General features: G+C 32.6%; 1 protein-coding gene across 3 annotated transcripts; it reads left to right on the top strand.

Annotated features, from left to right (window-relative positions):
* Positions 1-1,439: 1,439 nt before the first annotated feature.
* LOC120175814 lies at positions 1,440-11,729 on the top strand. 3 transcript variants are annotated; one of them, XM_039182367.1, is made up of 13 exons: positions 1,440-1,450; positions 3,930-3,982; positions 4,196-4,345; positions 6,563-6,888; positions 7,662-7,704; positions 7,816-7,885; positions 8,048-8,093; positions 8,355-8,453; positions 8,549-8,617; positions 8,743-8,914; positions 9,231-9,364; positions 9,965-11,191; positions 11,372-11,729. In XM_039182367.1, the coding sequence occupies exons 4-13, from the start codon at positions 6,667-6,669 to the stop codon at positions 11,681-11,683; spliced, it is 2,394 nt and encodes a 797-aa protein (XP_039038298.1). In that variant the 5' UTR covers positions 1,440-1,450; positions 3,930-3,982; positions 4,196-4,345; positions 6,563-6,666; the 3' UTR covers positions 11,684-11,729. The 3 variants fall into 3 exon arrangements, with proteins under 3 accessions (XP_039038298.1, XP_039038300.1, XP_039038301.1); XM_039182369.1 differs by lacking the exon at positions 1,440-1,450 and having other exon boundaries at positions 3,863-3,982; positions 6,563-6,837; XM_039182370.1 differs by lacking the exon at positions 1,440-1,450 and having other exon boundaries at positions 3,863-3,982; positions 9,965-10,891.
* The last annotated feature ends 496 nt before the right edge of the window (positions 11,730-12,225 follow it).

Raw genomic sequence — 12,225 nt, 5'->3', positions numbered from 1 at the left:
AGGAAGCTGCGTGTGGGGCGCGTGTGACGTCTACAGTGGTCGGACGACCACCAAAATTTTCAGAAATACAATTCATGGGCCGATGAATCCAATGCCGATGTCCAGTTGCAATGAATAATAAAGCGTGATGGATTTTTAAAATGACTGCAACACCTCCTTGTTCTTCCCTTATGATGGCGATGACTTATCGACAATTGAACGATGGCGAAACATTCAAAAATCGTGTAGACCCTTTATTTTTCCGATGAACTTCATGATGTTCTCTACGACTACCGGTGGGGTTCTACGGTTAGTGGGGCCTTCGGTTTTGGTCATGAGATGACTGGGAAGATAACGATGGTGGCAGTGCCGTGAACCAATGCTTTAACGAAAATAAATTAACGTTCAAAGATGGATACGAGGGAAAGAGATATTTCGTTACTTGGGAGAGAAAGAAAAGAGGAGGAAGAAAAATGTTTTTCACATTGGGTTTTAACCCTGTTATTTTAATATTTTGTTATTTATTCTCAATAGTACCTTAGTGTAGTTAGTAAAGCCTTTCCCTAGTATTATAAAGGCTATAGGTTCAAACCTATTACACAATTACTTTTTCCTTTTATTTTATTTCATGTCTTTCAAGCTCAGATGAATAAATTTCACTCGAAGCCATTGATCTCTTTAAAGCTCAAGTTTTAGACTTCAAGCCTTAATCTAAATTCAATTTAGTCCTTAATATGCTGAAAATTCTAACCAGAAAAGTTGGGGGTGTGACAATACCCAATTCAAATTAATTAACTAATAATAAAAATTAGATGGTTATAAAAAATCATCATCTATTATCAAAGTTTTATATATGTATACCACTTTTAAAAATCATATTTATCATTCATAATTTTTCAAAGAGTGTCTTCATCTATTATTCTTCGCTGATCAATTATTAAAAAAAATAAGATAAATAATATTTAATCTTTAAATTTAATATTTTTTATATTTGATTCATATCAATTTTAGAGTTAATTATACTCATCCATCGGCAAGTATATGGCCCAAAATTTGGGGCCCATATTTTTAAAAATCTACTTAGAAAACATTATTTTTTCAAGATAAAATTTAACAAAAAATTTTCTAAATTTTTTCTCTTATTCCATTCAATTGTAATCAATTATTTCTAAAAATTTCATTAAATTCATAGTGTTCAATAAATTTTTTTTTTTTATTTATTCTCATCCTCAATTCAATCTTTGAAAATTCTAATATTTTATTTCCTTACTATAAAATATTTTAAAAACGTAACGTAAAATTTACATATCCTTTGGGACATGCTGGTTTATTATATGAGATCTCAAACTTAAAAATGAAAAAAGAAATCTGATTTTTGTCTAGGGATGTAGACACAAGTTCTCCAAAACATTCTAATTCATTCATTATACGATTGAAAATAAACATTTTAAGTTAAATTTAATTTATTATAGTACGAATAAAGTGAATTTAATAGTTAAATAAATGATTGTTATTGTTAGAAGTCTTAGATTTGAGTACCAGTAATTGTAAGGTATTTGTGCTTTCATTTTTAAATGATTGAGAGTGTTTAGAACAAATACTACCACTTGTAAACAATAATATTATAATTTATGGTATAGTTAGACCTGACAAACTTGACCCGAACATGATTACCCGAACTGATTTACCCGACCCAATACCATATATTAACCTGAACATGATAACCAAATTCGATATGATACTCGACCCATATTCGACCCGAACCATACCCGATTCAAAATTTAGCGAAGCCTAAATTAACCCTAACCAAACGCAACCCGAACCAAAAGCAATCCGAACCGAAAGCAATCCGAACCGAAATTAACCCAAACCAAAACCCGAATCGAATTTAACCCGACCTGAAAATAATCTGAACATAAATTAATCCAAACCGAAAGTAAGAATCTTATTGTAAGATTGAAAACAATAACAAATAAAGTTTACTTATCTTACTTGTAATAAAAATACTAGATTTATAATAAAAAATAATAGAAAGTTTACTTATGTTACATAAGAGGAATATAGAAGTAAGAATCTTATTGTAAGATTGAAAACAAAAACAAATAAAGTTTACTTATCTTACTTGTAATAAAAATACTAGATTTATAATAAAAATAATAGAAAACAACTAAAATAAAGAAAATAATATTAGATTTATAATAAAAATAATATAAAATTTACTTATGTTACGACTAAAACTTAACAAATAACGTTATGTATTATTTTTAAAAATTTATTAAAAATATTAAATTTATATTTGGAAATAAAATTTTTAATAAAAAATCATTTCTTTATCAAATAGATACAATTTTCATACAATATCAATATAAAATTTTGATAACAAACTCTGATACACATTATAAGATCGTATTTGTGTCAAATTATCGATTTATCATCTCTAAATGATGGTTTAATTCAAAATAGTGAATGATTGAAAATTGAAATTAGACCTAAATGATAAGATTAACAAACAAGAAACATATTTTTTACAAGAATACATCAATAATTATATATATACTTGATTAGACTCATAACAAATTCAACCCGAATTGACCTGATCTAAAGGTTGACCAACCGAAAATCAATCGGTCTAATATTTACTCGAACTGAAATCTAGCCGATCCGGTATTAACCCCACCCAAAAATCAACTAATCTGATATTGATCTGACTCAATATTGACCAGACCCAAAAATCAACCGATCTGATATTGATCTTAATTGAAAACAACCGATCTGATAATCACCCGACTCAAAAATTGACTTGACCCGATCCCGACCCGACTCGAGTTACCTTAAACCCGAACTAAATCCAAACTAGATCTGATCTAACCCGAATAAAATTAAACCAATTATAATCTAGACCCGAAATGACTCGACCCAAACACAATCCGAATGACCCTTTTCCCACGTCCGGTTATAATTAATATATTTTCATAAAATTAATGTAATTTTAGTTATTTTATGAAATTAGCATGTGTTTTTTTTATTTTTAATAATAGATTATGAATGATAGATATTACTTTTAAGGGTAAACCATGCATTTAGTATATAAACTATCAGTTTTGGTATGTTTTAATATCTCTACTTTTATTTTTTTCAAAACCATACATAAACTTTAGTTTTCATTTTATTTTTGTATCCCGCTATTAAAAACTTAACGTGTTTAGTGCCTAAACTATGAGTTTTGGTCCTTTTTAGTACCTAAACTTTCAAATTTTCAAAACTTAACGTTAAATTTTGAACGAATATACTAAAATGAAACAAAAGCTAAAAATTTTAACGGCGAAGTACTGAAATAAAATAAAAACTAAATTTTATGTATGGTTTTGAAAAAAATTAAAATTTAAGTACTAAAACATACCAAAATTAATAGTTTTAGTACTAAACTCGTAATTTACCCTACTTTAGAAAATGATAGATGAATATGGAACTTTAATAGATATATCATAGATGAAGATGGGATTTTATTTAATATAAAATTACAAAAAATCTTATTTAATTTATTTTTTATATTTTAACATTATGTATAAATTGAATGTTGATAATAATATAAAAAATAAACTAATAAATTAGATTTCCTTCACAACATTTGTAGAATTGTGCAGAAACTCCCCAAAGCAACCGTTCAAAACATTTCTGAAATCCATCGAAAATGGAATTTCCTAATTGTGCAGTGCATGAGTTCATGGCTTTCTTTTTCGTTTTTGTTCGGTGCTTTCTATTCTGTTTTACACTTTCCTTTTCACCCATTTCTTATATTGATTACTCCATCCTCAAAAAGAAGAAAAAATTATACTGATTGTTCCCTAAATCGGGAACAGTTAATGATTAAATGATGTGTGCTACTGTTAAGCACGATAAGCGTACGCATATGGAGATGGAATTCTCAATGGCTTCAATCATTCATCAAGCCCTCTTCCAATATTTTCACAAAATGCGAGGCCGTATTTCCAGAATTTCTTCGGTAAGAATCCATCCTTGTTTCATGTTTGTAACAACTATCAATCCTTTGCTTTATTCGTTGTTACAACACCAGGCTATCTGAAATGCAATCCGTTTTATGACAATGTGGACTTTCGAAATCTTCTCTGAGTACCCATATATGTGTTTGGACTCGATTCTCGCTTTCATTTCCATACTACTAAAATGCTTTTCTCTATCCCCTTGTGCTACACAGTGCATCAAATTCAAAGCTAAAGAAATGGAGTTAACGCGCAGTCTTTACGGGGATAGAATGCAGGGATCGTCTTCCCAACTTATTCGACAGTTCATTACTTTCAAATGCGTCCCAATGAGCGAAAGAGCTACCTTGTTGTACATGCATCAGGTTATAGCTATCGTTATTACTTCCTTTTTTCCCTTGAATAAAAGTAACACTGTTTGTGCCTTATATCAGTAATGAGAAGAATTACTTGTCATACTTGTTGCTCAATTTGTTCTTAAGCGGAACATTGAAGCTGCAGTACATTTAAGTACACCAAAACCTCTAATATATATATTTATTTATGTACATTCACTGATTTGAGAACACTTAAGAAACGGTTTAGCTAACAATGATGTCTACATGATGAGCTTGCCAAGCATATTAGACTCCAGGATAATTTGAAAAAGCATTTTAAAGTTACACGTGCTGGAAGAGTAATTTTATAATTGCAGCTCTTAAACCAAAAATGTGACAAGGTGATTGTGGAAAATCTATGGCTTGGTTTGTAATAGATATTTGTTGTGTAAAATATATGATGCATTAAACCCACATAAATTTTGTCATATATGACTTGTACCTTTTTTGAACATCCAAATGTGCTTGAAATGAAGGCGTTCTAATCATTTCTTTTTATCTTTTTGTGGTTTGATTGTTTTTCCAGAATATTCATAATATAAATTTCAAACTCTTCTGGCTAAATTATTGTTTGAAAATCTTTACAAATCATGATCTGTTTGAACATCCAAATCATCTTGAAATGAAGATGTTTTATTTCTTTCCTTTTCATGGCTATATCATTTTCCTGCATATTCATAATATAAATTCGATTCTCTTCTATTGAAATTATTGTTTTGAAACAAATCATTCCTTGTTAATACATCTAAATGTTTTAGAAACGAAGAAATCCTTGTTACTTATTTTTCCTTGCTTCTCAGGTTGATATTGAGTTTTGAGTGAAACTTTTGGTTTTTTGTCCTTATTGGCGTAAGCAGAGCGTCATCATGATAGATCATTTTTTTTTTTGCTCAGTGTACATATGTCAATTCTAACTCTCCATGCAGCGATACCTTTTCTGGCCATTATGTGTTAATATCTTGGCGAATCCACCTAGGTTACCTTAAATGGGGAATTAATTAAGATACCTTATAAAACGGTCGTATTCTCCTCATCAGAACTTCACAAACAGAGAAAAAAATACAGGTCATCTCAATTTTAGCTGAAAAATCAAGAAAATTCTTTCATCATTGTTTGCTCGAAAGAGGCAGAGTTGGTAATTCTGTTCTTCTTGGATTACGTCTAAAACTTAGAGTACATTCTCCGATTTTTTCTATTTTAAATGCTGTGGTTGCTTCACCATTTTAAATCTAACCCATGATAATTTTTGAAATCATGTTTATGTTTATATGTATGCATCATTTACATTATTAAATTGGATTATTTTATTGCAACACTGTTGGTTATATTCTTTAGGAGATCAGTTTCACTCATGTTAGATTGGGAAAAAAATTAAACTATACTCGTGAGAAAAAGAGTCTTAATCTGCCCATAAAAACAAGGTTGCTTTTTTGATTTTGTTGTTTGTTGTTGTTGTTGTGTCGGCTAAATAATTGTTTTCATTCATGATGTATCCCGTAAAATGTAGATATTCTACTATCTTGTTAGACAATGGGTCCAATTTTTAGGTGATAGTTATATGATAATGTTGAAATTGCTATCGGTTTGGGGCTGACAATCTTGAGATTTAAACTAGCTTGGTTTAAAGGCTTTTCAAGCAGTACTTTTGTGTAGCATTGTGTGTAAGTTGGTCACTTTTGGTATGAGAGATAATGTTGTTCATTGGTTGGCATGCCAAAGTAAAGGAGGAAGCTCAGAATGGAAGAATTCTTACTTCATATAGACAATATATGTCTAGCATTCTCTATGTTTCTGTCTTCCTCTAACACTCTTATCGTTTTTCTTTATTAGGATTTCAGTTTGTATTAGTGTTTGTAAATCTATATAAATGTAGCTGTACTGTTGCTATTACCTGTTTAATCTCACATGTTTACCTTTTTCTTAGAAAAAAGAAGTGTTGCTGAAGTGTCATACAACAAACAAATTTTTTGATGAACATGCATGTAACTTGTCTGATCTGGACAATAACTATTGCACTGTCTTCATAATCTAGTCTTCATCGAATATTTTCCTAAATAAGATGCTATTGAATTATATTTTTTATCCTAAAACAAGTGAAACTAATTATGCTAGTTTCTTGTTGTTCAATTTGAAATTTGACATGAAATTTTTTCACTCTGTACTGTATTTCTTACCTTGACATTTATAACTTGACTTTTGAAACAGGTCAACAGAAACAAAGGGGGAAAATTCATGCATTTTTGTACTAATAAAGGTACAAAAGTGCATCTTTTGAAATTTATCGTGAGAACACCAGAGAGTAATACATTATGTTAAGTGGGGTATATAGAAGGAGTCCACGGATAGTTGAACTGGATGCACGGAAAGCACAAGCGAGGAGTCAAAATAAGGGTAATGTGATATGTGAAGTGGCAGACGAGGAGGAACCAGAGAAGGGGCAAGATATTTTGAACCAAAAGCGTAGAAGGAAAAAGGTTAAGGCCAGAACTGTCCAAGATCTTGTTAATTCAGTTGAATATAAAGTTCAGAAGGTACCTTTTGTTGCTTATCCATTTCAAATGTTTTACCTTGCAGTTGCACTCATTATTTTATGCCATAGCTTTATACTTTTGTGACACAACTAGATTGCTGTGTCAGATGATTCTAATTGCTACTAATTTAGTCATTTATGATATTATATATTTTCCAGGAAGGGATCCTATCAAAACTTCATTACTCCATAGTTATGATGCCATGATCTCTAAATTTATTGGAGTGTCATTTGTTGGTAATCGGTGCTATTGTAGATGATAAATTGAATCTAGTGTGAAAGTTTAAGTTGGGATCTATATCACAAAGATCTCGAGAAAATGAAGAAGGTTATTACTTTCCATTTAATGAAATGATGTTATATTTAACAAATACAGGATCCTAACTAATATATTTACAGTTTTTTTGAAGTACTACTATAATGGTAACATCTCATTCTTAAGAATCTTTCTAGTTTCTACAGATTATTTTTGTCGTCTTGTTTGACCAGTCAAAAATGTAACCCTTCTCTTAGTGCAATTGCCATCCAGTTTGTGTATGATAGTAGAGCCTTTTTTCTGGATAATAGGTGTTACTGTGGTATCATTAAAATACAAAATATGCTAAAAGTGGATGAAAGCAGGGGCGTGCGACAGTTATCTTGTGCAAATATATGAAAGTTGATTGGCACTAGTTTACTGATACATTTTATTTCTGTGTTTGTTTCAGATAGCTTTAGTTAATCCATTTTCGTTATTTTTCATATAATGTTAAAGCTTATTTGATCAAACTGCAGACTGACTCAGGGAATGAAGAAGATGGCCTTGTAAAAAATGATGGTTAGCTCATGCTTTGATTTAAAACTGAAAGTACAGTTTGTCAATTCTTATGTGTAATCGTGATGATGTATTCCATAGTTATTCATTTATTGCTCATTGTACATTAAGCAGCTATCGTGCCTTCTGGAGCTGCAATACCTGAAAAAGGCAAGCTTGAACTATTACTAGGTATATTGCAAAGGTATATAGTTATCTTGTAGACTAGACAAGCTCCCAGAATTTCAACTAAGAAATATAATGGATTGAATATCCTATTTCCTCTATGAGAAAAAAAGATTGAATTATATGGTAGTGATTGTTTAGAGATTTGTTTTTGCTATTTCCCTTTTCATCTGAATTGTAGGAGAGACACATATAAAATATTTGCAGAGCCAGTAAACCCAGAAGAGGTAACTGTTTTATTGTTTTCTTTTTCAAGTGTTCCAGTTTCTCTATCCATGATAACAGCCCCCTTTCGAATTTTTCAAAACCTTTGATTATTGGTTAACATCTTAAACTTTACACTATCTATAATTTCGATCAAAATTAAAAAGATGGACTCAAAGCTAAAAATTATTTCATTGTTTTTGAAAAACTCTGAAGAGGGGTTGTGATCATGGAAAGAAACATAATCAAAGGGGGTTAATTAACTTCATTTCTTAAAATGAAAGGTTGAACACTATTATGATGTCATCAAAGAACCAATGGATTTTGGCACGATTGCAAAGAAACTGAATGAAGGAAGTTATCAAACACTGGAAAATTTTGAGGTCTGGTCCAAAAATGCTACCTTTTATGGGGCTTCTCGTCATATAAAATTTGTGGATCATTTTAATTAATTGGTTCCTTCTATACTTTTACACAGCATGATGTATTTTTGGTACCCAACAATGCCATGCTTTTCAATGCTTCAAATACCATATACTACAGACAGGTAAGTCAACCAAAATTTTACTGATCATGTGAACTTTGTGACAATATCGTCGACAACTTGGCCGCAAAATTTTGATGTTAGATTTTTTTTTCGTTTCCTGAACTAAATGATTTTTGGTTTTCCAGGCACGTGCACTGAAAGAACTAGCTACAAAGCTATTCCATGCTCTTAAAACTGATCCTGAAAGCTTCGAATCTGATGCTTCCCTACAAAGAATGGGACTTGGTAGGAGGACAAATGCTGGAGTTGGAATTTTGAACTGTAACAACAAGAGTAATGCTAGCATTGCAGCTAGGGGTAGGTCATGCTGCCCAATTGGGGTTATCTAGTTTTTTATTATTATTGAAATTTAGTTTAAGCATGTCTATCCCTTTTTACTTCAAAAATGTATTGATAAAAAAATAAATGTTTCTTATTGGTATAAGTATCAAATATTAAGAAATAAAATATATACATATTGAGATTTATATGAATATCTGCAAAAACAATGCAGCAATAGATCTGTTTAGTGATAAACGTTGTCATATAACTCCCAACTTGTGAGATTCTCTTTTGTGCTTAGCTTAATCTTATTCAAATTAATTTGATGGTTTTCAAAATTATTTTTAAACAGGCTATAGAGCTCATGGAAGATTTAATGATGTTGATGTGGAAAGGCGTCAAACCTATAGACCTTGGAAGTCTTTACTTAGTGAGAATGGATCTTTAGTCTCAGCAGTTTATAACAGTCCAAAGCCACTTGTGCTGGTGAGTATTGTTTCTTCTAATCTTGTCAAATACACAATATTTTTTACTTCTATAATATGTTAAACTAACTTCATTACATTTAATGCAGAGTATGCTTATAAGATAACATACTCCTATAATCTAACTTAAATACTCCTAAAGATGAAACATTTCTTGGTCGACAGCAGATTCTAAAACTTCCCCTCAAGTTGGCGAACAAATATTTTTTGTTCCAATCTTGATAGTTTATTTGTTATAACAGAATTATGAGCAATATTGATAGTTTATTTATTAGCAGGATTATGAGCAATATTGATAGTTTATTAATTGTGAGTGCTAAAGAAAAGGAACAAAGACAGTAGAATTTGTGCCCGGATCACCAGGTCGTTAATCTTTTTTTTTTTTGGAACAGTTAGTGTGTGATGATGAAAAGGTTTTAATTGCCTCATTATTACATTCTCTTGGGGTTTATCGGTTAAAAATTTTCTATTTTTACATCTTTCTCTGGACATGCACTTCATTAAAAACCAAAGAAGTGTGTTTTCAATCGAAAGCCTTTTGAGAATAACATTCCCCTTATAATCATATATTATTTACTGATTATTTGTCTTATACATTCAGAATGCTGAGGCAGATATTGGATATTTAGAGAGCTTAAAGCGGTTTTCTAAAGATTTGGGTCCGGTAGCTCAAAATGTTGCCATGAAGAAGGTAAATAGTTACATTTCTGAAGCCATGAGAGTTTGGAATGTGACTACAAATCGTCAGGTCTGGCCCCCAAATATGCAAATTCCTAATGCACCATCTGCGTCAAATATAAAGGTTGCTCCATCTTTTAAAGTCCCTTCAAGTACACTTGGATGCCAAAATATTTCAGTAGATAAAATGAACCTTCACAGTGGATTCTCACATGGAGGACAGGCACCAATGGATGACAATATGACCATTAATAATGCTTTAACTGGAGGAATTAGTCAACCTGGTGTCTTGCAAGGGAACATGATTCCGTCTGTGAGTAGGGGGGGTTTTGCTCCATCTTCACATCTGCTTGGGGATTCTAGTGGATATCAGACATTGGCAGGCGAAACAATGGATGGTCCAACCTTCTTTCGGAATAGAGGAAAGGTGACTGCAGGTTATAATGTGGACATGATTGATTCTTTCAAGGATTATGCTGCTAATAAAAGCAATGAGATTCAGTTGGAGTCTTCTTTTCCCAATCATGATTCAGGAAAACCAAAACTTGATTTATCCGCATTGTGGAATACAAAGGGAAAACAAAAGGAATCAGGCGAGACCAGCATGATGGTAAACCCAATCAATGAGGATAACAGTGTACAAAATGCTGAGCATGCTTCTTCATGGTGGAGGATGCAAGAGTGTCTCCCTCAAAGTAACAGTGGTGCTTCCTCATCTGCATGGTGTCCACCTTCTCAAGTCATGACAGGGTTGAATGGATTTCAGACCATCGACTACATGACCGGAATTGGTTCTCATTATCCTGATAAAGCAATGTGTGAAAAAGATGTCATAGCTGATGGACAAGGCTCTAGATACAAAACCAATGTAGAGCATGGTGGGGTAGTTTCAGATTTGTTGTCGCCACTGCAGACGGGAATGCAATCCCAGAGTGGACTTGGATCTCATTATCCTGATAAAGCAATGTGTGAAAAAGATGTCATAGCTGATGGACAAGGCTCTAAATACAAAACCAATGTAGAGCATGGTGGGGTAGTTTCAGATTTGTTGTCGCCACTGCAGACTGGAATGCAATCCCAGTGTGGAATTGGTTCTCATTATCCTGGTAAAGCAATATGTGAAAAAGATGTTTTAGGTGATGGAGAAGGCTCTAAATATCGAACCATTGTAGAGCTGGGTGGAGTAGTTTTAGGTTTGATGGCGCCTCAGAAGATGGGAATTCAATCCTCGAGTGCAATCGGTTCCCATTATCCTGGCAAAGCAAAATGTGGAAAAAATGTCATAGCTGATGGAGAAGGCTCAAGATGCAGAACTGATGTAGTGGAGGGTGGAGTAGTTTCAGATTTGTTGAAGCCATTGGAGATGGGAATGCAATCCACGAATGAATTCTGTTTTCGAGAGGAAACACTACCAGCTGAAATGACATCCATATTTGAGCAAAAAGAACTGGAGCCACTATGTGAACTTCCTACTGATGAAGACTGGATTGGTGTTTTCCCAGAGGAGAATGAGATGAATGCATCAGAGAAGGCGTTAGAGTATGAGTGGTTTGAACCTGAAAGCAGTGGAGCAGCTGCTGAGAGGAGGCTGAAGCAAACTGCGGAGAAGGGTACGGAGCAGGCGCAATGGAGGTGGCTGTAATTCTCTAGGCCAAAGAAAACTGCCAATGCATGGCATGACAATGCAATAAAAGAGACTTCGTTTGTTTTAAATCCATCCAAAGGAAACTTGAAGACTTTTTGGCTATATAAAAGAGTTCTGGGCTCTGCCTTTCTATTGTGTGGGAACTGGGGTGGGGAGTAGGGAAGTTATGACCATCATACTCTCAGACTATGACACCCACCACACTTTTATCTTCAATAATATGATACTTCTCTCTTACTTGCAGCATCTTTATTTAATATTGGTTGCATTCTTTTTTATAAATCTGGGTGAATATAAATTAGTATATGTTCAAAGATTTTTAACCATTTGAAAATGAAAGCTTTTATCCTTGTACACTTTGCGCTCGAACTAGGGATCTCAATGGATAACAAAAATTCCTTAACTACTGAAGTTGTTTGGTTCGTACAATGTTAGTTGTACTTTTGTGAGTTGGGAAATCTGTCTCAGTGGCTTCCTTCTGCTAGGAGAAGAAAATTAGATGGTTGAAGTATTTTTCGTTCCCAGAATTCGGATATCCA

The sequence above is a fragment of the Hibiscus syriacus genome, unplaced genomic scaffold (genome assembly GCF_006381635.1).
Source record: "Hibiscus syriacus cultivar Baekdansim isolate YM2019G1 unplaced genomic scaffold, ASM638163v2 tig00112215_pilon, whole genome shotgun sequence".
NCBI classification, from domain to species: domain Eukaryota; kingdom Viridiplantae; phylum Streptophyta; class Magnoliopsida; order Malvales; family Malvaceae; genus Hibiscus; species Hibiscus syriacus.
Note: the sequence above shows the minus strand (reverse complement) of the source record. Positions and strands in the feature narration are given on the sequence as shown.

Bases quoted from the DNA above. Each gene is read 5' to 3' on its own strand.
- LOC120175814 (XM_039182367.1), top strand. From the start codon at position 6,667: ATGTTAAGTGGGGTATATAGAAGGAGTCCACGGATAGTTGAACTGGAT. The intron at 7,886-8,047 runs GTATATAGTTAT...TCTGAATTGTAG, and splicing joins TTACTAGGTATATTGCAAAG to GAGAGACACATATAAAATAT. The intron at 11,192-11,371 runs TCTAAATATCGA...GTAGTGGAGGGT, and splicing joins TTTTAGGTGATGGAGAAGGC to GGAGTAGTTTCAGATTTGTT.